The sequence below is a fragment of the Strix aluco genome, chromosome 5, assembly GCF_031877795.1.
Source record: "Strix aluco isolate bStrAlu1 chromosome 5, bStrAlu1.hap1, whole genome shotgun sequence".
Classification (NCBI taxonomy): Eukaryota; Metazoa; Chordata; class Aves; order Strigiformes; family Strigidae; genus Strix; species Strix aluco.
In genome coordinates, this window is record NC_133935.1 from 31,396,164 (window position 1) to 31,419,658 (window position 23,495).

The 23,495-nt window shown below is 45.8% G+C and overlaps 1 protein-coding gene across 3 annotated transcripts in view; it reads left to right on the forward strand.

Annotated features, from left to right (window-relative positions):
* The window catches only part of CACNA1I (calcium voltage-gated channel subunit alpha1 I), a 94,388-nt gene that overhangs the window by 13,214 nt on the left and 57,679 nt on the right, over positions 1 to 23,495 (forward strand). For all 3 annotated transcript variants that reach the window (XM_074826702.1, XM_074826703.1, XM_074826704.1), the window contains exons 3-4: positions 5,195 to 5,292; positions 21,575 to 21,734. In XM_074826702.1, coding sequence (XP_074682803.1) covers positions 5,195 to 5,292; positions 21,575 to 21,734 — 258 coding nt within the window. The remainder of the gene's footprint in view (positions 1 to 5,194; positions 5,293 to 21,574; positions 21,735 to 23,495) is intronic.

Consider the following 23,495-nt stretch of genomic DNA (forward strand, 5'->3'; position numbering starts at 1 on the left):
TTGCTGCTGGAGAAGTGGAGAGTGCCAAGACAGATTTAAGCTCACAGGTGCAGAGGAGCAAAGGAAGTGCCAAGCTGTAGCTAGTGAAGCTATTCTGTTGTTGAGACCTCATGAGCAGTGAAAGTTTGCACTGCTAGTGGTTCACTGCCCCCTTGTCCCCACTGTCTGCTCCAGTGGCTTGGCATGGGATGGAGGTACATGAGACCAGGCACTTTCTGGATAGGGGCAATGTGCTAACAAATTGCTTGCTTGTTTCTTGAGCTAGTTTGGTCTCATTAAACTCAAGGTCTCTTGTGTGTTCAGCTGAGCAGTCTTGCCTGGGCATATGCTAATGTTTATCAGCAAGGCAGAGACTAAGTCGGAGGAGGAAGCAGGAAGATGATCAGTAGGGAAAGGGACAAAAGGAATAAAGAGGAAAGAAAGGATTGGGAAGAGAATTGAAGGATATGAAACGAAGTGGGAAAAGATGAAGGGACAAGGCAAGGGATGAATGGAAAAACTAGAAGTTAAGGAGGAAGATGAAAATGAGAGGTGGAAATGTTGCAGACAAGCAAAGAGAGAGAAAAGGGGTAGAGAGGAGGTGGAATACCTTGAGAGCGGGGAGGGAGGCAGAGCTTGAGTGGAGAGGCATTTTTCTGCCAGACATGCCCCCTGCTTCTGCAGGATGAACCCCATGCATGCAGCCAATGCCCCTGTCCCATTTCCCACCCTATCAGCATTCCCATCATGCATCAACCTTGAGCTGTCTGGCGTGGGGCCAGTGCGTGCATCAATCCCCTCTCCTTTCAGAAGAGTTTCATATGGAAAGTTTTGAAGAAGAAAATCTCTAGCGAGGGAAGAAGAATTACTGTATAAATTCAATTATCTTGACAGCTCAGTGCTCAAATTCCATCACAGATCAGGAGTTTCTCTCTGATTTAGATAGTTCCAGCTTCCTAACCTGCCCCTGCACCTGCCCACCCACGCCAGAGGCCACAAAATGCTTTAGCAGTGCCAGAAATGAGCTGCTGTCTCCCTTGGGAGATATGTGTTCCCCCCTGCTCTGTCACGATAAGGGGAAAGGACAGCTAACAACCAGAACAGGCTTTTTTTTTTGCACATCCTTGACTTTGTCTGACTGCCCCTGAATCTTAGAGAAACTAAGGCTTCTAGAAACAAGACATGCTTAAAACAGCCAAGAAGGAGGGAAGAACTAGACTGAAGGGCAGTCAGATCGTGGGGGCTACCCTTGCTCGTGGCACTGAGCTGCCACAGAGCAAGGACAAGGAGCCTGGAAAGCTCCTGGAGTTTAATAAGGAGGCAACCATTTTTTACGAGCTTTAATGTTTCCCTGCTCTTGTTTTATGAACACCCAGCAAACACACAGTTTCCTGGGTTGCTGGTGTGATAAGGATCCAAGCACCAAAGGTCGGGTGCCTGTCTGAGAATCAAAATAAGCACTGTGCACCTAATCCACCACCATAATATCTTGAGACACAGACACAGGAAAATGTGAACCTCCTGAGATAAATCTGCTGCCAGTTTCTAACTGATTGCTTTTTGCAACGAGCCCTTTTGACTCTGTCAACCTGTCACCATCTCCACATGTGGCAGTAGGAGATCAGGTACAGCCCAAACCTAGAAGGGGTTAAGTGTACAGGGTTTCCATGCAGTGGGGAGCAGGGCTGGCTGGAGAAAGATGCAGCTGGGCTGATAATGCCTGAAATGTTGCAGATGCCCAGAGACTCCAGCAGAGTGCTTAGAGATCTCATTTCATTGGAGAAAGAAGGCAACATTTGGATTCATCATTTTTACCTATGTAGAAAATACTTTTTTTCTGTTAATCACGGGGTTTAATTTCACCCTGGTCACCTGCAGTCCATTGTGGCATGGGTGTGCTACCCTTGTGCAAAGAGAAGTGTGAACATAAGCTGATGGTAAAGCAATCACTAGGAACGAAAAGGTGAAAACAAGTGGCCCTAATGCAAAATTGTGCTGGAATTGTGTTGAAGTTGTTTGGATATGATTTACGTGACTATAATAGGCATAACTCATCCACAGGGATTTAAACATCCTGGATGTGTCTCTGTTGTTATAGCCAGGACCAGGAGGCCTTGGGAAGAACTGTAGGCAGAAGGGGTCTGCTAAGAGAGCCAAAGCCCTGGGGCCTGCTAAGGATGAGCTTGTTTTTGTTAGATGTTGCTCTCTGAAAAATTTAACAGTTGCCCTTCTCTGACACATCCTTGGGAACAGCCTGATGTTTTCATGGCAGAGTGACTTACTGTTTGGTGGGGTTTTTTCTAGCTAAACTAGAACGTAATTGCAGCAAATCTGCAGCCACTGAGGGCTAAAGGAGGCTGGCTCGCTGGCTGTCTAAACTGCACAGATGCAGCTAGGGTAGCATTCATCTTGCTCTGAAAGAACCCGTGCTTGCTACTTTGATGATTATGAACTTTTTAGTGACACACGGACTGTGCTATGTAGATGGCAAGCTCATTCCAGCTAGGAGAGAGTAGTGATGTGCACCTGGTTAAGGTTACTCCCACTGTAATTCCAGCAACATGGCTGTAGCCACAAGAGGACAAAACTCAAACCGTTTGTAAACGGAGGTTCTATTTTAAAATGAATTTTGCATGGCTAAGTCTAAGAAAAGATGTCACCTCTGCCTGTTGATTTAACCTCAGGCCTAGCCCTGTGTTCTTCCCCTGTGCTCAGTTTCTGTGAGGGTCACAGTGTTCTTCAGGACTTCTCATTTGGTTGCTTGCAGCTCAGAAAAGACCACTTTTTGAAATTAGATGTATTTTGGGGCTATTTGCTTATTTGGCATCTGACATAGTGTGCTTCAGGTTGTTCTGCTACTGCTCAAAAATATTTTTTTTGCCTTCAGAGGTCTAACTGCAACCCAGTGCTCTAGGGGATGTGTTTTTTTAGGAGAGGAAAGGAAGTTCTGTGGGACTTCCACAAGCTTGGAGACCTTTATGTTTCTGTGCATACATCTACCCCCTATAACAGACTGTAGCACAGGGACTCCTTCAGTCATGAAGCTGCCTCTACGTGTCACGTCTGTGCTGTGAAGACATGTTAGCCCACATCCTGGGAGCAGTACAGCTATGTCCATATGGTGCTTTGCCCATAACCGTAGTTCTAAAGTTTCAGCAGGTCTGTCTAATTCTGGAGCAACAACATGCTGATGAGGCAATCTTGCTTTATGCTTTTGGAGCGAGGTTGATCAGTGCTTACTCAAGGCCCTTTGCACTGTGTTCATTTGCACCATGCAGGTATGTCCTTTGTGGGATGCTCTGTAGTCATGTCTGTGCATTTATATCCGTGTGTGTTCTTCCTCCTTTCATATCCACTTCTCAATTTTATCTAACTGGGTCCTAAGCCTCTGTCTATCATGAATTCTTTCTGTAGGCTAAGTATTGCTGCTTGATTTGGGGTGGAGGTTTTTTGGGTTGCATTTTCTGGGGAGTGTGAATATGTTGATTATCTGCATGAAATCTCTCCTCTCCTCTGCACTCAGTATATGTGGAACTGACAGCTCTAGGGAGGTAAATGAATGCCACTGCATTTCAGAGGAAGAATTATTTCATGCAATTACTCTAAAAGTGCATGAGAGAGCAGAGTGAAAGGAGTAAGGGAGGGAGAGAAAGAGAGCATGAGAGAGAATAATCACAACACTTTGACAAGTTTACCCCATTGTGTTTGAAAATCTATCGCTCTGATAAGTCCCCTTTGTGAAAGGTGTAGAGAGATAACTAGACACTTGCTCTTCAAGGTCATTTTGAGTGAGAGGGTAATCGATAGAAGGATCAGTCCATTTCATTCAAGTTTCATTCAAGTCCTCTCCCTGATATTTCTTATGGACTGGCTGTACCCCATTTCCCTCTCAACATCCCACTTAGACTCTCTAATTCACTCCTCAGTGGTTCCTGGGCAGAGGGATTTGGGTGGACTTTAGGTTACTGGATTCTTGACTTGTAGGTCTGTCTTTATAAATTATAATGGTTTTGGTTGAGAAGGGGTGCAGTAACAAAAGGTTGTGTCCCCTGATCCCTCCTGGTCTCTTGGGTATGTTGAAAGGCTAAGGAAAAGGGAGCTTTTTGTAGCTTCATTATTCACATCTGAGAAGAGATTCAGGAGAAGCAGTTCCTGTCCTGACTCTGCTGCTGTTTCACCTGCCAACTTTGTCACCCTCTTGATCCCCTCTGCACATCAGGGTCACCCCAGGGAAGCTGGTGACAACAGCCCATGTCTTCCTGGAGGCCTCGTGCACCCGTGTTCACTAAAACATGCAGAATGCTTTGAGATCCTCAGATGGAAATTGCTGGCTGGGGTAAATGGTTAGTATAATCCAGTTTCTTGCCATGCTTTCCAAGAGGTAGGCAAATTACTGGACATTTGCTATACTGGATGAGGAAGGGAGCACTGGGCTAAGGGATGCTGGGCCAGGTCACTTTTTTCCACCTGCACCTGCTGCTCTTGCAGCAAAGCCAATGCGTTAGTCATAGTTATTTGTACTTTGAGGTTATTTAGGGAGCATGCTGTTGGGTTAGGAAAGCTAAGGTCTAGCATATGTCCTAAAATTAGGCTTTTCCCCTTTTGGCTGGTGTCAGAAAGGAGTGATTTTACAGCTATGGGAGAAGCCTTCCCACCTAGCCAAAGCAGTTACCACTTTAAGTAGAGAGTTTGCTTCTATGTGAGGTAAAACAGGTTAGCTGAAACCGCCTCCAGGGACCTCATCCTGCACTGTGAGATGAGGGAAACACAGGAAGCACCCCACTGCGATGCAGGCAATGCTCAGCAAAACTGGCTACGCAGCCCCCGCTCTTCCTGGCCTCCTGGGGAATGTCCACCCCATGTGCATGCCCTCGCCAGGAGTCCATGCTCTTTGGTGGGGCATCTTCATCCACCTCTTCCTCTCCTGATGGTTGCAGCAGGTAAGTGTTATTGTAGCTCCTGGCCTGCATCCACATAGCACGATGTCACTGCTCTCTGCCTTGCTGCAGACAAGCTGTGTTTTCTGCCAGGGGAGCTGTGGGCTCTGTTCCTGCTCCCAGAGGCTTTAGCTTTGCTCTCAAAGATTCAGGCTTCATCTCCATGATTTCCAGAAACCCTTCAATGAAGAAGTGACAGCTCTGTGGCTCAAACCAAAATTTTGGATTCTTTAAAATGTTTTGTTTTGTTTTGTTTTTTTCTCTCTCCCTTTCTGCAGGATGGTAGAGTACTCCCTGGATCTCCAAAACATTAACTTGTCTGCAATCCGTACTGTCCGCGTCCTAAGACCCCTGAAAGCTATCAACCGTGTGCCTAGTAAGTCACGCTTCCCTTTCACACCTGCTCAGCTTGGGTTGTGGGGAGTATGTGATCAGTAAGGCTGTGTGTGGTGGTGTTCTCCAGGCGAGGTTCAGGTGCAAATTGAGTGGAGACTGCTGCATGGTGTGTACAGGCTTTTCCTCATCATGGAGCCAAGAGGTGTCATTGGGCAGGAAAACTACAGTCTCCTAGCATATCTGCCCTGGTCATCCTTTGTGCAGGGCCATGCTGATGGCTCAGGAGCAGAAACTGAACGATGTTCAGTAATGGAAAGGGTTTTTTCTCACTCTTACTGAAGGACATTGCAGGTTTGATAATGTCTGCAGCCTCAAAAAGGGATGTGTGTGAGGTCTGGAGAGGGGTGAGCTGGGGCAAGTAGGGAGAATTGGTTTGCTCAGGCTTTCACAGGCTCTTTCAGATCCTCTTGTGTGAAAACATTTCATGCCATTACAGCTTAGGGGTGTATAACACCGGGTATTTTTTCTGTCCTCCTCACCCTGTGCTTTGTACTCTCTCTTTTATGCTGACTATCTCCCCTTTGAGCTGGCATGTGTATATAGCTGGGTTGAATGCCTCTGGGCACGAGCCTGCTGGGGCTGTCCATGAGCCTGGATGTGTCAGCAGCTGAACTGCTGCTTATCAGAGCCGTTTGAGTCTGAGACCCAGTCCCCAACTCAGGTCTGCATGCGAACAGAGAAGTGCTGCAGCCCTGGGATCTGAGCCACAGCTCTGGGGCATGTGCCACACATACACACTGCTCCCATAGCAGAGGTGGCCCCTTCATAACCCTCACTCCCTTCCTTCCCAGAGGATGGGGACAAGACCAGCATCTTTGCCATGCTTTGCAGTTTTTATTGGTGCTGAACTGTTTCTTTCCTCTTCTTCCCTTCCTTTGCCTTTCTTTTTTTCTTTTCCCCTCAAGTCAGTGTTGTTCTCCCTGCAACCCTGGAGTGAGTATGCAGGCGTTGCCGTTGCTATTTAACTGTAGGAAACACTGATGGATGTGGCTCATGCTTCTCAGTGGTTGTATCCAAGTGGATGGAAGTGAACCGGTGGGCAGGTTGCATGCCATTGGGATCAGGGGGTTGCAAGAGCTTTGAATTCAGTCTGCTGTGTCACTCCAATGTTTCTGGCTATTCCCTGTGCAAAGGCAGCAGCTGTCACATGCAGCTCTGTGAGACTTTAAGGGTTTCTTCCGCAAGTTTTTCTGTCTTGCAGAATGACAGGAAGTCTCTTTGCTCTTCCCTGTAATCTCCCTAATCAGGCTGTCTGCTGTGGTTAAGACCTTACCAGAGCTTTCCTAATCCTCTTGAACTCAGATGCTCCTTTTTCTTTTTCAGATCTGAGGAATTTTGCACAGTCAGCCTCCCAGTCTGCATCATATGTTTTTCCTTGTGCCAAAGTCACTTTCACGATGCCACCTATTTCTTGAACATGCTATGGAGACAGATTTCAGGGTCTCTGGCTCCATGCAGAGCCATTCTAGAAAATGGTCTTGTCTCTCTTTCTGGGTGTATTTTTATCTCTGAGCAATAGCCAGGAACAGAGCGTGCTTGAAAGGTGGCAGGAGGGTGCCAGGCAGGGAAGCAGCTGGTTTGGGCACTGAGTGAACACCATTTAATAGGTCCATCATGGGGTAATAAAGATGGGAGCCAAGAAAAACCTTTTGGCTATTGACTGTCAGCTAACCAGCTCCCCCAGCCAGTCTCCATTTCTGTGGCCCTTCTCCAGAGAAAAGAAGACTGGGAGCCAGCCATAGTCCTGGCTGTGGGCAAGCACTGTGGCAAGGCGGGGGGGCATCTCCTCTGTGAGGGGGTGGGCCAGAGGTTGTGCATGGCAGGCTTGCCCCTTCCAGGAAGCGTATGGCCAGCTGTGTGAGGGAAACACTGTCCTCATGTTATGCAGCCCCTTTTCCTCCCTGCTTCATAAGGAGTCCCATGAGTCTGCACTCAAAGACCACTTTGAGACTGATCCCTGTTATCAGGGTAGACTTAACCTTGGTGGCGAGTGGGAACATCTGGAACGATATCCAATTGACTCCTGCAGAGGTCTGTATGTTAATTGTTAGATACCAGCGGTCAGGAGCAAAACTTGACTGACAAAAAGTTGAGGACTTGTTTTATTCCTACTTATCTCCTGGAACAGCTGGAGTCACTCCCCTGCCAGCAGGAACCGCTCTGGGAAGGAGCGGTGTGAGCGGCATGAGAACTGGCCCACAGGGACCCGCTGCATCTGTGCCGAGGCACCAGGGATGCTTTAGATCATCTCACCTGACCTTTGTAGAGGACAGGCCATTGAATTTCCCCTAACTGCCCCATCTGTGGCACTGCCAGTCTGCTCCTTTTATCAGTATAAAACCTTACCTGTATGAAATTGATGCTGTTTTAATTTTCACTCTGTGGTTAAACCTTTATGTACCTTTCTCACTACATAAATCTGTGGTTATATGCAGAGAACATTTTGGAAGAAAGACATCCTGCCATTAATTAAAAAAAAAAATAATTAGATTCCCTGTGAGAGGAAGCACTGACTTGAGGGTTGAAAACTGGTGAAGAGACTGTAAACAAAGGCTTGTGATAAACAGGAATGAGCTGTGTTGGAAGAAGATGCCTAGTGGGGTACAGAAAACATAATTAATGGGACCTTTGGCCACAAATCTTTTTTTAATATCTTTTTAAAGTTCTTCATTACTGATCTGAAGCAAGAGGAAAGTCTATTAGTGAGATGCACTGATGATACCAAGCTGGAGGTGTTGCAGGTGCTAGCAAAGAAAGTGGGAAATAAGACAGCAGGAAGTAGAGGGAAATTGAGGTCTTGGTGGGAGTGTGAGATATTTGGGGAGGAGCAGGGGAGGTTAATCCCAAAGGCAGATATTCAGCTGTGTTCAGAAGGCTGCAATGGGACAATGTGGCCCAGCATTCACCAGTGGCCCATTTCAAAGACTTCCACATGGGCACTCAGATTTTACAGAGAAGTCTGGCCTTGTGAACTGAACAATGGCAGTTTATTATCAGAAGAATGGACAAAGTGGTTAGGAACCTGAGTGATTACTGCATGAGAGGAAGAGTGCTGAAGTGGTCTGTCTGGGTAGATGATTTAGCACCCAAAGAACAGTAACACTCTAATAATCAGACAGTGTTTGAAAAGTCCACATACTGAAGCGAGAAAAATCTGGAGAAATTTGAGAGAAATTTTGTACTACATGAAGCAAAAAAAGAAGTGATGCCAGAAAATGAGGAGGGAGGAAATTCAGGATGACTCTAAGGCAACAGTAGCAATGTGGCAGAGGAAAAAGTATCACCTGTTAAATAAGTTGAATAAACTTATTTTATATTCTTGGCAGGTGGGCAAGGCTGAAGTTTGAATGCCTAAATTGGCTATGTCTAAATTCTGCTTACCTGTGTTTATTCTTAACGTGTTCCTGAAATCCCTTCCTTACAGTGAGAATTGTGAGGCTTTGAAACAATGAGAAACAAGGAGATGACAAATGCTGGTTTTGTGTGCTGTACTCATTATGTATAGTGTAAAGGATGCATAGACTCTCCCACCTGAATCGTGACAGAAGAAGAAAAGGGCACTCAGTGTAACCAAGAGGTGGCAAATGTTCATTAAGAAAGAAGTTCTCCACCTAGTTTTTAATAAGGCTGTAAAGCTCACTGCCACGAGAAGTTCTTCCAGCCCCAAATCAAGTAAGAGGCACTGTATGAGTGAAGTAAGTAAAATGGGATTGTCCAAGGGACAACAGCTCACATGGAAACACTTCTAGATCTCAAACCTCCTTGCTTTAGGTTTAGAGCTGATCTTCCACTACTGGTTATCAGATTGATTGCATTTCTTGCAATTCTCAGCAGGATGTGCTACTGACCATTTCAAATTCCACTCTGGATGAAGAAGTCTGTGGTTCTGCCCTGCCTGATCATTCCTCCATTCGCATGTCACCTTTGAAGTGTACTAGAGAAAACATGAGGCGCCCTAGTTTTGTCATACATATCACACCTTCATTAGTATTCTGGCTTATCTCTTGCGTTCCTGACTACAGCCACAGGAACACTGCCTTTTGGGGTTTTGTTTGAAAATGCATGAAACAAAAATCAGAGATTGTTCTGGTCCTATTACCATGTGATTCAATTCCATGGCAGTGAGCTGGTGTGACAAGCCCTTCCAGTCACCAAACAAGTATAAAGAGGGAAAAAAATACCCTCCAGGTCTCTGTCAGAGGTAGTTGCTTTCTGCTCTGGTCATGTCTATGTCCTGGGCATGGGGGTGAAAGTCCGCATCCATTTGTTGTTATTATCTTTTTGCGATTGTGTGGCAGGTCGCTAGGTGAAACATTGCTGTTTCTGCTAACTCTTTCATCTCATGGCAAGGCACAAGGTTTTGGGGGAGGCTGGTTTTGGTTTATTTCTACCTGCTTTTGAGCAGGGAGTCTTCAGTAATTTCTGATCGTTTGAATTTCTTCTGTAATTTTATTTTGGATTGGAGCAGAAAATGTTTCTTCAGTTTACTCTTCTTTGTTGCATTGGTCTTATGCAAGGAAGAGTCCTTGCATTGTGTTTGATGTCTTCCAGTTTCCACTTACAATTTAGTAACTGATTCATCATTTGGAAGCAGATTACTTCAGCTGAGCACGCTGTACGGAAGTGGAGGAGTCTGTTGCAGAGTGTTGCATAGCAACTTTATTGAATAGAAAGTGTATACATGTGTTAATGCTTGGTGTGTAAGTGCAGTAATACTTATGTGGAGGTATAGGCATTAGAGATATAATGTTATATTCTTATTACTAGCTGTGCAGGAAATAGAATTTCAGATTTGTGGGAAGTTCTGCTCTTTCTAAATGTGTTTCTTCTCAGGCAGAACAAGAATAAGCATTTCCCATCCGTTTTAATATGGTTTTATTCTGCCTAATTTTAGGTGGTTGTTTGCCTTTTTGATTTTTTCTCTATACTTTGTCATGACAAAGAAGTTTAAAAATCAAAAAAACCTCAACCATACCATCTGGTATAAAAATGCTTTCCTCTCCTCTTGTCCTCCTTTACATTTTGCTAAATGATGTTTCAATAACTACCACAACACTAAAGTGTTTCCATTTCAACGAAATAGCATTCTTTGCTGGTAAAAGTGCTGTGTAGGAAAATCTTGGTCTAGCTCCGTTTTTCTTTAATAAATATTGTTATTATAGTAGCTCCATGGGTCCAAATAGATCGTAGTTTTCTACTGTTCTTCTACAGACCTCAAAGATATAAACCAAGGCTTGATAGTTTAATCTTTCTCATATTGCAGACCAGGTGAGCGAGATCCAGTGAGTGTCACCAGCAGGAATACAACTGCCATCTCCTAACTCTTAGACCTGTGTTCAGCTCACTAGACCAAAGCACCAATACAAAAATAGTCTGAAGCAGCTGAACTCTGGAATGAGAAAAGGAGGTGTTTTGTATTTATATACCCACCTTAAGTTTGTATTCCACACTGAGCTACCTGTGTTTGGTGCTATAACAGTGCCTAAGACAGAGTGGTCTGGCTATGAACCCCACATTTGGCACAGGGGAAAAGTGATGACATTTACTTCTCTAATGCGTTTTTGAAGAACTAATTTCACTGATGAGCGTGTGTGAAATTAGCTTCTGACTAAGATATATTAGGCTATAAAACAGTCTCATTTACAACTAGATCAGACAAAAAGCAAGCACAGTTGACAGGCACAGTCCTGCCCTAGCAGTTGGAAATGCAAAGAGATTATGAGTTTCTTCTTCTAAGGGAGACCCCCCCTACAGGGTCTTTGCTTCAGATGTCTCACTCTTTCTGAAAGACTACTGTCACTTGTTCTCTTCCAACGTTGATTCTCTTTCAGAAATGTACTCTTCCATTTGACTCTTTTGGAAGTACATTTTTTCCCCTCATGGCTTTATTTGTGAAGTGATAAATGAAACTCAGATATTGTTGTATTTTCCAAATATTTAAACTTACCCCATCCACAGTTCTTCATATGAGCTGCTCTGTAAATATTTATTATCTCATCTCAGTGACACACAAACCATACTTAAAACCAGATGCAATTGTGTACACAGATTTATCCACGTGCAGCCACAGTCCTGAGCAGGTTAGTATGGTGGCAAGAGTGATGTTCTCTCACAGCATCCATACACAAAAGTTAAGAGATTAAAATGCCCTTTTCATTCTGTGGTCAGGCTTTGTGTGACTCAAATGCATTCAAAGACAAAGCTGACAGCTTTCTGTAGGTTCTGTTCCAAGCAGGTGGGCAGTGGAAGGATGGAGAAAAGCTGACAGGGGATGGACTCAACCAACGGGGTCAAGTTCAGCCTACATCCTCCCTTTCCAACCCAATCTTCTAGCCAAGTGGAACAAAGCACTGAAGAGAGCAATGTGATTTATGCCTGGAACAGGCAATTAAAGGATGCCTTTCCTTGGAGAGGGGGGCAGATCAGAGATGGAATGTAACTCAGAGTTTCACTTTCCTGTATGTGCAGCTTTTTATCAAGTCATTTGAGCCCTAAATCAGACAGGCGTGTTCAGGATACCAGGAAACAGTGTGAGGGGGAGCAGAGCAGTGTGAGGATCAATAGAGAGGAGAGCAGAGGAGGAGCAGGGCTAGAAGAAGAAATGCACAGGAGACAAGTGGCAGGGTTTGCTGGGCACAGCACGCGAAGGCATGATGGACCTTTGTGTGTAGGATAATGCAGAGAAAGTGGGGGTGGAGGGAGGGAGAGGAGAAAATCAAAACTGAAACAAGGGTGAGGAATAGTATAAAGAAAGTCTGTAGGCTCTCAGGTAAATACACTGGTTGGGTTTGCAAATCAATGCTTCTCTGGGGCTTTTTAACAAACTGAGTGGGATGTAACAGACCCACATCTTGTAGTGCTGGAAGAAGACTTCAGTCACTGAAGACAGGCTGCAATTTTATTTTCTTGTTATCTGATCTCAATGCTGTTTTTCACGTGCATTCCACAGTGTGCAATATATGGCCACATGTTCAAATGGGTAATCAAAGTAAATTTGGGAGAAAAAAACCAAATCAAAACAAAATGAAAATTATATCCTTGTGTTAGTGTAACATCATGGCAGGGAGCTGGGTAACATGAAGTGCAGGAAATGTAGACCTGGTAATGCCTTGTTTTGTACCACACGTTGCTTAGCCCCTTTTTTTGTGGTCACAGATCATGGGAGAAAGTCACTTTTCCCTCTCTGAACCAGTCTGCTCAATTTCACTGTTACTATAAAAAAGTATTCAAAAGTCACAAATTGTGTGCTTGTAGGTTGTCAGATAGGTTTAAAACCATGAGATTTTAAAAAGTAAAAGGAAAAAAAAATCACAGATTATTTTTATTTTTCCTATGGCTTTCAGACCTTTGAACCCATGACTCAGATCTTGTAGTCCTCTTTTTTTTTCCCCCATAATAGTGAGTCATAGAAACTTCTTTTTTTTTTTTTTTTACTGTGATCCAAGATTGTCAAGTCATAGCAAGATTTCATGCCTGAAGGTTTATGCCATGCATCCCAAGACTCCCCATAAAAATCACAAGAGTTAGCAAAAGCACTTTGGAGTTTGTGTTATTGGAAGTAAAGCAAGCCTGGGAAAAAAAAAAAAATCAAACCAAAAACCAGTCATAAAGAGACCTTCGCTGGAATCTTTATTTCTCCCTTCTCCTCTAGGGGAACCTGCACAGCCAGAATTTTAAAAATGCTTGGTGCCTCACAGTTCCCATTGTGACAATTCTGCTGCCTGTTCAAACAAGCTTAGCCTCCAGTGTACACAGCGCTCTCGAAAGCCCAGCCACGTATTTTGCTGCCTAAATGGGAGCTGAGCTGTTTTGCAAAATCTGTCCCATGGGACCTATCAAGCAATGGATACCATGGAAATGTGAGCAATAATGACAGTGTATTATGGGGTGAAAGATAATGTCATATTACACTAATGCAAATTGCACTCTCTGTGTGGGCAGGGCAATTTACAACCATAACCTTAAATTTCTCAATCTTTGTGTATTTTGGGCCCGATTCTTCTTTTCACACAGATTTCACCTAATGTCACGTCACTATCTGCAGTAGAAAGAAACATGATTCATGCTAGTGACAGCAAGAGGAAATTAGCTCCCTTAAATCTTAACCAGAAGTTGCATTAACAGTTTTACATAATATTTTGCATTATTCTGTCCTACTTACACAGCACTAGAGATGTGCAAAGAACCTAAGGGTATTTATAGAACAGAGGCCAGTGACTTGCAGCCCTGGCACTGGAGTTACCTTTTGTCCCCAGTGCTGGGTGACCCCTGCAATTCTGAAAGAAAAGCTGGCACTGTATGTTTTTAATAGTTTTCACTGAAAGTGAATGCAGTCATCATTGCAGTGATAAATGGGGAAAAAATGAGATGATCAGTGAATGAACAACAGTAGCAGGTGGTAGTAGGTGTTGCTTATTAGATATTCAGTATTAGAAAAAAGAACAGAAGGACAGCAATCCCCCAGAGAGACACCTCTCTAAGAAATAATCTAACACCTGGTATTGCTCTCCAAGACAAGGTTACTTAACAGCCCAAAGCTTGCAAGCGGATAACATGGCAAGAGAGTGAAGAAGGAGGCCACTGACTGAGACCTTGGTCTGCATCTGTTTCTGCTGATATCACTGATTATGTGGCTACCAACTGTGCTATGGTGGTACATACTGAATGTGAGTGCCTGTGGTGGATGAGCTTTCTGTTGCTATCCATGGACCTTATCTGGGCTCACAAGCATCCTTAATAGGGTGTAGCCTGCTGCAGAGATGAGCTGCCTCCTTCTTTTTGGATCACAGCAAGGCTTGGACTGAGGCCCCTCTTTTTCCAGAGATGTCAGTGTTTAGGTGTCAAGGTAAATGCTCTGGATTTTACCCTCATTCTTGAGGCCACTGTAACCCTGGGGTCAGGTCTGCAATTAGTAGGCCTCACCTCTGGGCTTGCTTCTTCAAAGCACCTGGCATGCCTCTAGTTTCTGGTCCCTCTGTAGGGCTGGTGAGGCTCCAGCTCAGCAGGAAGGAACGGTTTTGTGCACTAGGTCTTGTGCACCTTGGAAAAAGCTGTGAAACATGAGAGCTTGGGACTGCTGTTTAGACCACCTGTCTTCTGTGAAAGACTTGGAAGATGCAGCTATAGTCTGACCCTTCAAGCCACAGTTAATTTTTGGTGTTATTTATGATCTAGTGAGAAGATAATTTTCGATGACCTTAGTGTATATTTCTCATAGCATTCCCCAAAGGTTTGTCTTCTTTTTTTCTTTTGACATCTTGATATTCTCTCAAAAAAAAATCCTTTATGAAGAGATCTTCACTGCCCTGTGCTGGAAGCTGGACCTGTTTCTCTGTAGGATTTACTGCAGGTCTCTAGCAAAGAAATGTGACAGTAACTACTTGTGGCATGAGCCAGGCCAGGGGTCCATGGGACTTGTTGCTATATACCATGCTAAAGGGAATTATAATTTTCAAGGTTGCTGACATTTTTGTATGCAAGGTCTCACTAGGAGGGGCCTATTTCCTTGACATGCATGTGTCATTTGATGGGCAGGTAGGAAAGAAAGCTCTGAGGGATTCAGAATATCGAGATTCAGCCCTGGCTCTGGGATCTGAGCCCCCTCTGGTGATGTGCTGAGCATCGTGGTTATGCAGTGCCCATGTGTTTGTTTTCTCACCTTCCCCCCAAGGAAAACAGCATGTCTCAGGTTTCATTTGCACTCTCTTTTTGGCAGTTGTTTTAGCTGAGTGTGTGTTGGGGGATGTTGTAAGTGGTGTGGTTTTTTTCTCCTCTTCCTTTTCTTTCTGATGCTTGTGTTGCCCTGACCTGATCCATTTAGGGTAAGCATCTTGTTCTTGGAGTGATAAGCAGTGAGGTCTGTGCTAGTCCCTGGCTCCCAAGGGAATTGTTTCTACAGCCTTGGAGCAAGCTTGAGAGAGCTCTTTCTCCTACATCAGTACACTTTAAACCTACTTTGGAGAGCTCTGTTGTCCTAGTAGGGTGAAGCTCTGACCAAGTGTTTTTTTCCTGGAGCTTTAGTCTCTCTTTTGACTACTTCAGGCTTAAACTGAGGAGTGCTTTGAAGGTAAGGGCTGAGGACACTTAATGCTTGAACTAATTCAATATCCTAAGGGAAGTCACTGTACCAGGGCGAGACTTGATGTGCCCATGCTACTGAGAAAATGAACAACAGCTTTTTGTAGTGACTGGAGCTTTGTAAGTGCTGGAAATGTCATGCTTTGATATTTTCTGTGGTCAAGCTGAGGAGTGATAAAGATTTAGATAATTGGAGGTAAAATCATCAACAGACTGAGCAGGATGAGGTGTCTGAGCCAGTCAAGAGATTCTAGAAAGCTTTGCATGCTACTCGGCAAGGCAAGAGTGGGGTGCTAGTGAGGAATTTAGTGGCACTCCTAAACTATGGAGCATGCTGACAACCTGCAAGTACAGAACCCCCAACCCTAAACGTGTCCTACAAATGCACCGGGATCTGACAGAGAGATCAATGGAAAGACTTTGCTTGCCTCTGAACAAAGCCAGTGTTTCACATTTGTGTCTGGGGCAGCTTTTTATTAGCAGCAGAACTGGCTGAAGATCTCTTACTACCTCGTACTGTCAACTGGACCTGTTTTTCCATAAGGTTTATTTAGTCTGGCTCAGGCCAGCCATCTGGACATGCTTTCTCTTGCATTGGTGCAAAGCAGGGGGTGATGGTCTGCAATGTGAATGAGGCTGGCTTTGCAGCTTGAGGAGAAGGCATCTGGAGTGCACATTGGCTGTTCCAGCTGAGCTCCTCTCGCTTACACGTGTTTGCAGGAGAGGCTTCAGTTAGGAGGAATGCAGCAAAGGGAAAAAGATCTGAGTGGCGAGGGAAGCTATGGGTTATAATAATGATGAACTTGGTGGTCCATCTACTGTTGCACGCACAGCTGAATGGTTTCTCTTTGCAGTAATTTGGCCTCATGTTTTAGCTGATGTAAATGAATGCAATGTGAGAAATGACAACTAAGCCTTGGATCAGCAAGAGATCAGTGAGGAGGGCCACAAGTTCGAGCACCAGCATGCACTGTGCACACAAACTGAGATTATTTTAACTACGGGGGTTGGCCGCAAAAAAAGGTGCATCTCTCTGTGTGCTTTCTGCACAAATACAATCTATCTGCTGGAATTGTTCCTCAGTTCTGAAAATTCCCGTAAAGGAGCATGCACAGGAAAATCCTGCCAATCCCATGCTAGCTGGGTGGACTGCCATGTGTCCTGGGGCAGGGGAGGAAGGAGAGAATGCATGCTTGGACAAGCAGCCTGGCTGAGGGACAGAATAATGCTTCAGTCTCTGTACTCTGCAAAATGTCCTGCCAGCTACAGTCACAAGTGGTGATGGGGAAGAGATTTGTTTTTGCCCTAGTTAAAATGACACTCGGTGACTTGGCCCATGATGCAGATGAGTGCTGAAAATTATGTTCTTTTCCATCTGGTTTACTCTAAGCAAGGGAATGATTGCCTCAAACCACTATCTCCATTTGACTCTGCACACATTAGCTTTGTCTCTCATTGTAGAGCTGGGGAGGACTCGAAAGCCTCAGAGGTGGGTGAGATATAAGGAACCAGAAAGAACAGGGTTTCTCACCCTCTCCTGAGCCAGTCCCCCGTTCAAATCATGGAGGGAGTGAATCAGCTCAGCTGTTGGTCCTCACTCTTGAAAAGAGGCAGGTGGAGAGAAGGCGAAGTGATGGAGTGATGCTGAGCAGGAGAGTTGGGAGGTTGTGGTAAGTTGCTGGGCACACCTGCACTGCGCGGCTGGCTCTGGCTGCCTGGAGCTTGCCTCCTCCCCAGCCCTGCCCCCAGCTGCTCACCACCATGCTTTCCCTGGGGCTGACATGTGCTGGGTGAGTCTGCTTGGCTGTGACGGCCAGGGTCATCAGGGTTGATGGCAAGTGTCTGTCACTGTAGCGTCTGCAGAGTTTGTCAGGAAAGGCCTCTGGATGCTGCAGAGGTGAGGCAGAGGATTTGCTTTGCCCAAACCCAGGAGGTAGTTCAGTGACTTTGTTTCATCTGTTGGCTTTGCTCAGCCCTGTGCTTCCTTCCCACAGCTCGCTCCCCAGCACTCCTCTAACCCTCCCGGCACTTCTCATCCCTGTGACGTACTTTCCCCCTGACATCCACTGCTGTGTTGGAGTGGCGAATGCACCTCTGTTATGCTCATGGCTTTGCTCCCACAGGATATCCTGCTAGGAATAGCCCTGCTGGTGAGGTCCTATCTAGCACTGTTCCCCACCCCTTACCCAAGGGCATGGGTGAACAGCAGGGAAGCATATCTGATCATCTTTTGTGAGGATCCTTCCTTGGATGCCCACAGCCAATGCTGTTTCGTTTCCTCCTTTCCCCTGGTCTCCTCATGAGGGTGTGTGGGGAAGAGAAAAGGCCTTTCAGAGCTCACACCTGGCACTCATGAATATTTCATGTTTTTAGCTTTTCTTCCCCTTGAAGAGCAAAACCTTTTCATATTTGATGCCTTGGGAGCCTGTTTGGTTGCTGAATGTTGCTTCACCGATGCTCTCCCTCCCTGCTTTTCCTCAGACTACCCAGCCCCTCTTCCTTTCTCTTCTCAGGGAACATCTCCTTTTACAAAGGCTGCTTCAGAAAAGGTCATTGTCCTTTTCATATTCCCTCCTTGCTGTGAGCCAGCATGGCTTCTGCTCTGCCAATGGTAAAGGACAAACGGGGATGTGGGGAAAGGCAGCAGTGGGGAGGAAGGCTGGGAGACCTGTGCACATAAGCTGTGGTGTAGAGGCAGAGAAAAGTAAAGGGGCAGAGGAGCATGCAGAGGCTGTGAAAGGTAGGAAGGAGGCAGCAGCAGGACTTTGCCAAAGAACCAGCTTTTCAGAAGCTTCCAGAAGTTGTCATGCAAGATGCACCAGTGTTGCTGTGGATGGTGCCTTGTCTGGCAAAGGCCCCTTTGGAAAAAGTTTCTCCAGGGTAGAATGCTCCCAAAGCTACACTGACAAATATGCCTTTTGCCCATTTCCATTGCCCTGCAGCTGCTTTAGGGACCTTGCAATCTCAGTCACCAGGGTCTGCAGTAAATCATATCCCTCCATCCTTAGGCTTTTCAGCCTTTCTCCTGCTTTTCCCCACAGATTGTGAGTGCTTGAGGAACCAGGGACCATTTAGAACCTGCTCCCAGTCGGGCTGTCCAGACCCTGAAACACACTGCTTTGCAGGTGCTGCCTGAGTGGGGTTCATCCCCTCCTGCCCATGAAAGTGTTCAGACACCTGGCAGTGAGGGTCCTTCCTTGGAGACCCACAGCAGATGCCCTAGCATGGCTGCTGGACCAGCCTATCCCTTCCTGGTTCCGGGGGACTGCAAAGCCTCAACTGTGGACAGACCCATGCAGGAGGGCAACAGGGAGGCTGAGAGGGGTTCCCCCCAAAGTGCCTATAGGGGCTGGCAGAGGTGCAGGAGGGGCACTACCAAAATGCCATAGCAGAGGATGGGGCTTAGGGACTCGGGCATGAGTATTGCAGGCAGCACAGCACAGGCAGTAGGGGAGGGTAACAATGGAGAGAACAAAGGTACTGAGCTTGTATTTACACTGTGCCTTTCATCCATATGGAAGTAGTAGTTGAAGTACCTCCACTAACTGGGTGAACTCAGCAGAGGAGGTCCATTCAATGGAAAACAGATGCCTCTGGTGAAAAATGGGTTCCCAGAGCAATTGCTTTGTGGTTTAGGGCAGGAAGCAGAAGAGGCTTTGCACAAAGTGAAGGGATGGATTTGTTTTAGAGCTAGCTGGCCGACAGGAGAATTGCAGTTGATGTTTGGATGGGTGTAGCTTCAGTGTTCTTGCTTTTGGAAGATCTAGTCTCATATACACAGTCAGCATCAATGGGCAGAGAATGATGACTGTTCAACTGAGAGACTTTGAAAAAATAAAAATTGGGTTCCCTTTGAACTTAGAAATGGAACCCACCAATACTGAAATTCTTTGTGATGTGGAAAAAACACCAAGCGCTGGGGCTGCCTGCCTGGTAGCCACCTGCCTGTTTTTGGGTTACGGGCCCAGGTACCGCAGAGAGCCTGGCATGAGGGCAATCACTATGATCCTGGAGCTATGGATAGCACAATCCTGTACCATCAGTAGCATCTCTGAGAGTCAGGATATTCCAAGGAAAAGGCAGGCAAATTTTTCAAGTCATTTGTCTTCTCTTGGAACATGGACAAAATCGATTTTTGCAAATTCTGACCCAACAAGTGTGTTGTCTGTAAAATTCTGGTGGAGATGTCTGTTCTATTTGTTCTGTGTTTTAGTGTAAGGGCAGTTGTGTTCTTTGCATTACCTCTGCTGTAAGACAGAGCTAGCATCAATTGATCTGAAAAACATCACCCCTCTTGCAGTGCTGCTGGCACAGCTTCCCAAGTCACTTGGCTCTCCCTAATGCACTGACCAGGACAGTTTATGGGAACTACTGAGCTCGCACTATGAAGCAGCGTTAATGCTGGGAACATACTGCACTGCAGTGAGGGTGTGTGGCCTTAAAGCCAAAGTGTTGTGCAGCGTTGCTCCAGAGCCTGGCAGGTCACAGTGACAAGCAGCAGGGCACTGTGGCTATGCTGTTGGGCTTTGTACGGTGACAGATCAGAAAGCTATCAGTGAGTCATGGCATGTCTGCGATCCCCAGTGAGCAGCTGGAGCTGTGCCTTTGCACTGCTGAGTTACTGATGTGCTGTCTAGAAACTGCCTTAACTGGTGACTAGTGATACAGCTGGGCAGTCAGGCAAGCAGGGCTGAGCTGCTGCTCCACAGCCTGGCCTTAGAGATAATGCCATCATTCCTTGTCCTTCATGATCCCATGTAGCCATCATTAAACATCTTCTCCTTCCTACACATCACCTACTTGCAAATACCACTCCTGGCTATCCCACCCCCATCTGTCCCCAAAACATTCCCTCCTGAGCTAAAACAGTCTGATGTACCACATCAGGCATCCTTCTGCCTCTCCCTTCAGCGTGTGTGCATCCCACACCTGCATGCCCCCCACAGGCACCGCTATCTGTCCCCTCTCCACAGCGTGAGCAGCCCAGGGAATAGAGATAGAGCATAATGCACAGCATCGTGTGGCTAATTACTTGATTCTGGGCTCACAAGGGGGATTAATTTGTGCCTCAAAGGGCTGTCGGAGAATCCTAATCTTATCTTCCCCTCCTCTTTCCCCTTCCACTGCCGTCTAAAGTAATGAACTGGTTATAAATACCTAATTAGCTAATTATTTGCTGGCCTACATGGAACATCTTCAGTGAAGGAACTCCCTGAACCTCTGGGGGAGGGACCTCCATGGAGGCGAGGAGAGATGACGGCGTGAGGTGTATATGGGGGTAAAGGCAGTATAGTGATGCTCAGAAGGATTTCTAGACTTTTGCTGTCCCCAGAGAGCAGAGGAAAAGTCATCAGCTCCATGGAGAAATGAGCCTATCCTTACCCCTACTTGTGGCTGTGTGAGCTGAAGAGCCAGGGGAGACATAAAACCACAGAAATAATTAATTAGGTAATTAAAAAAACCCCTGGTTTTGGAAACATCTGCACTGGCCAGAGGTGCTGTGCCAACAGCATTTCAGGCTATGCCTGCTATGTGTGTGCTCTGGCCCCATTGGGGAGGGAGGACTAGCCAAGAGAGGAGAGTGTGGTCTCCATGACTGTCCCCTGATGATGGTGTTGCTGAGAAAACCAATTTATGCCAGTTTATGTGTGCTGGAGAGGTTCATTCCACTAGGCAGGTTGGTCTTGGTCCATTGATACAGTTCTCAGATTCCAGCATGCAGTTGTTGAACTGGGATGGCTTGCAGTCTGAGCCATCTGAGGATGGGGCCGTTGAGCTGCTGTGCACCTCTGGGGCAGAGTTGTCACTCCATTGCCCATCTGCAGGGAAGGGGGAGCGAGGGATATCAGTCAGGTAGCTGATGGTACCAAAAGTCTCATTTCCTTTTCTTCTCATTGCTGTAGATGGAGGCTTAGGGTTAAGAGATCACAGCATCACAGCAGCTCTTCTGGCTGCCTGTCAGTAGTGGTTAGGACAAGAAAGGGCAACAATCACAAATCTAGCCTGGTTTGGGCAGCAATTAATTTCTGATACTTTGCTTTTATCTTTATCTTTGTATGGCTTTTTTTTAATGTGTGTGTCTCCTAAATTTTCCTTTCCTTCTCCTTCCCTTCTTTTCCTCCCTTTCTCTTTCTCTGTCCCTCCATCCCAAACTTGTTCCTTCTGCTTCTGTTCTCCTGCTGCAGGCATGCGCATCCTTGTGAACTTGCTCCTGGACACCTTGCCCATGCTGGGGAACGTCCTCCTGCTCTGCTTCTTTGTCTTCTTCATCTTCGGCATCATCGGGGTGCAGCTGTGGGCTGGGCTGCTCCGCAACCGCTGCTTCATGGAGGAGAACTTCACAATGTGAGTGCCTGGGAGATGATGTCTCCTTCCTTTCTTCCAGGGACATTTCTCTTTCGCCTTCCCTGCTCTTTTGCCTTCTGTTGCCTGTGTATCACTTACTCCAAATGGCTGTAGGGTGACAGTGTACAGAGCATTGGCCACATCTTGCAATGGAAAGGGGAGGGAGGGCAAAGGCAACTGTTTTTAGTCTGTCTTCAGAGGCCACAGGTGTCTGGGCTTATTTTGATTTGGCCAAGGCACAGGTTAGCCTAGCAGCCTTCTTCAGACATGCTCAGGGATTCAAGATGCTGCTCCTACTCCCAGAAAGAGTTGAAACTCTGAAACACCAGCCATCTTTCTCCTGAACTTTGCTCCCTCTTCAAAAAAACTCAACCAGACGAGTATTACAGAAAGCTATAGTGTTGCCTGATGCTTCCAGGGACATCTTTGACACCTCCAAGGTGGAGCTGACGTCACTGGACAGTAGTGCATTAGTTCTGGAGGCTTTGGAGGAACACTGGGAAATTATTGGAAAACTTTAGGAGTATAATTGCACATGAGAGGGGACAGAGGGCTGTTGGGAGAGGTGTCCCACAGCTGGGTTAGTAGAAGTGAGAGCATCTGAAAGCAAAGAATGGCTGGTTCAATAGGGCAAAAAACCCATGGAGAAATGTGTGCCCAGTTCTGGCAGAGAGAGGCGGGAGCCACACAAGGGTCGATTACAGGTATCTGAGGTTTATTCTGGGGGCATTGGGGTGAGCCTGCAGAGCATGGATCTCCCCCTCCCTGGAGGCAGTGGAAAAGCTCCTGCCTGACATGAGTTCTCCAATTATTCTCCTGGGGAGCAGAGCACTAGTTCCAGGGTACAGCTCCTCCTGTTGATTTTCTGGCTTTAGCAGATCTCAGGCTTTAAAATGTCATCTTAAAACCATATACTAATCCCGGGTGTCCTATCAGATTAGACTGCTTAAAAAACCCTAAAGCTGTAGATCAGTTTAGACTGATTAAACAATTCTGAAGCTTTAGATCATCTCAAATTGAAAAAAAATAAGTGTGAAAATACAATCTACAGAACAGCAGTGGGATTGGAGAGTAGGAGCTGTTTAAAGCAGCCATTTACTGTGTTTATATATTCCTTGGGGGAAAACGAATGTTTAGGATGATTGTCCTTTATGTAAATCAGGGGTAGTACTACTTTAATGAGTGTAATTACATCCATGCAGAGTTGATGTAACTGAGAAGGGAATTGGGGCCATAGCCTGCAAAGTGAGAGATATTAGAAAATCTCTGGCTGACCATTACTAGAGAAATGAATTCTGCAGGCACCCAGTTCACCAATGACGTGGATGCAGTACAGCAGATCTTTGTGGTTTAGTCCCGCTTAGTTTAGACTTACTTTCTCTCTTTTTCATCAACACCTGTCCTCTTCCAATGACACTTGGTAAAAAAGGCTGCATTCATGCAATGTGGAAGTTGTGTATTGTAGCACTACAAGGAATGCACCAGCTAAAGTTTAATGGAAAATTTTAAATCTACACCTTTCACTTCCTTGATCACTAGCTCATCTCAAACTAGGCAAACACAGATGATTTTAATTATTCACGCAATTGGAAGGTGCTTGCATTATTTGGAAAAAAGCACATGAACTTGTCATAAAACATTGCACCCATAATGCCAACTGTCAAGGAGAAGTCAAAGTTAAGGTTAAGTCAATTTTAACTTTGCATTTCCTGATTTTAAGGCTTAGCTGTGCAATCTTAATTATGCATGAACTGGATTTTT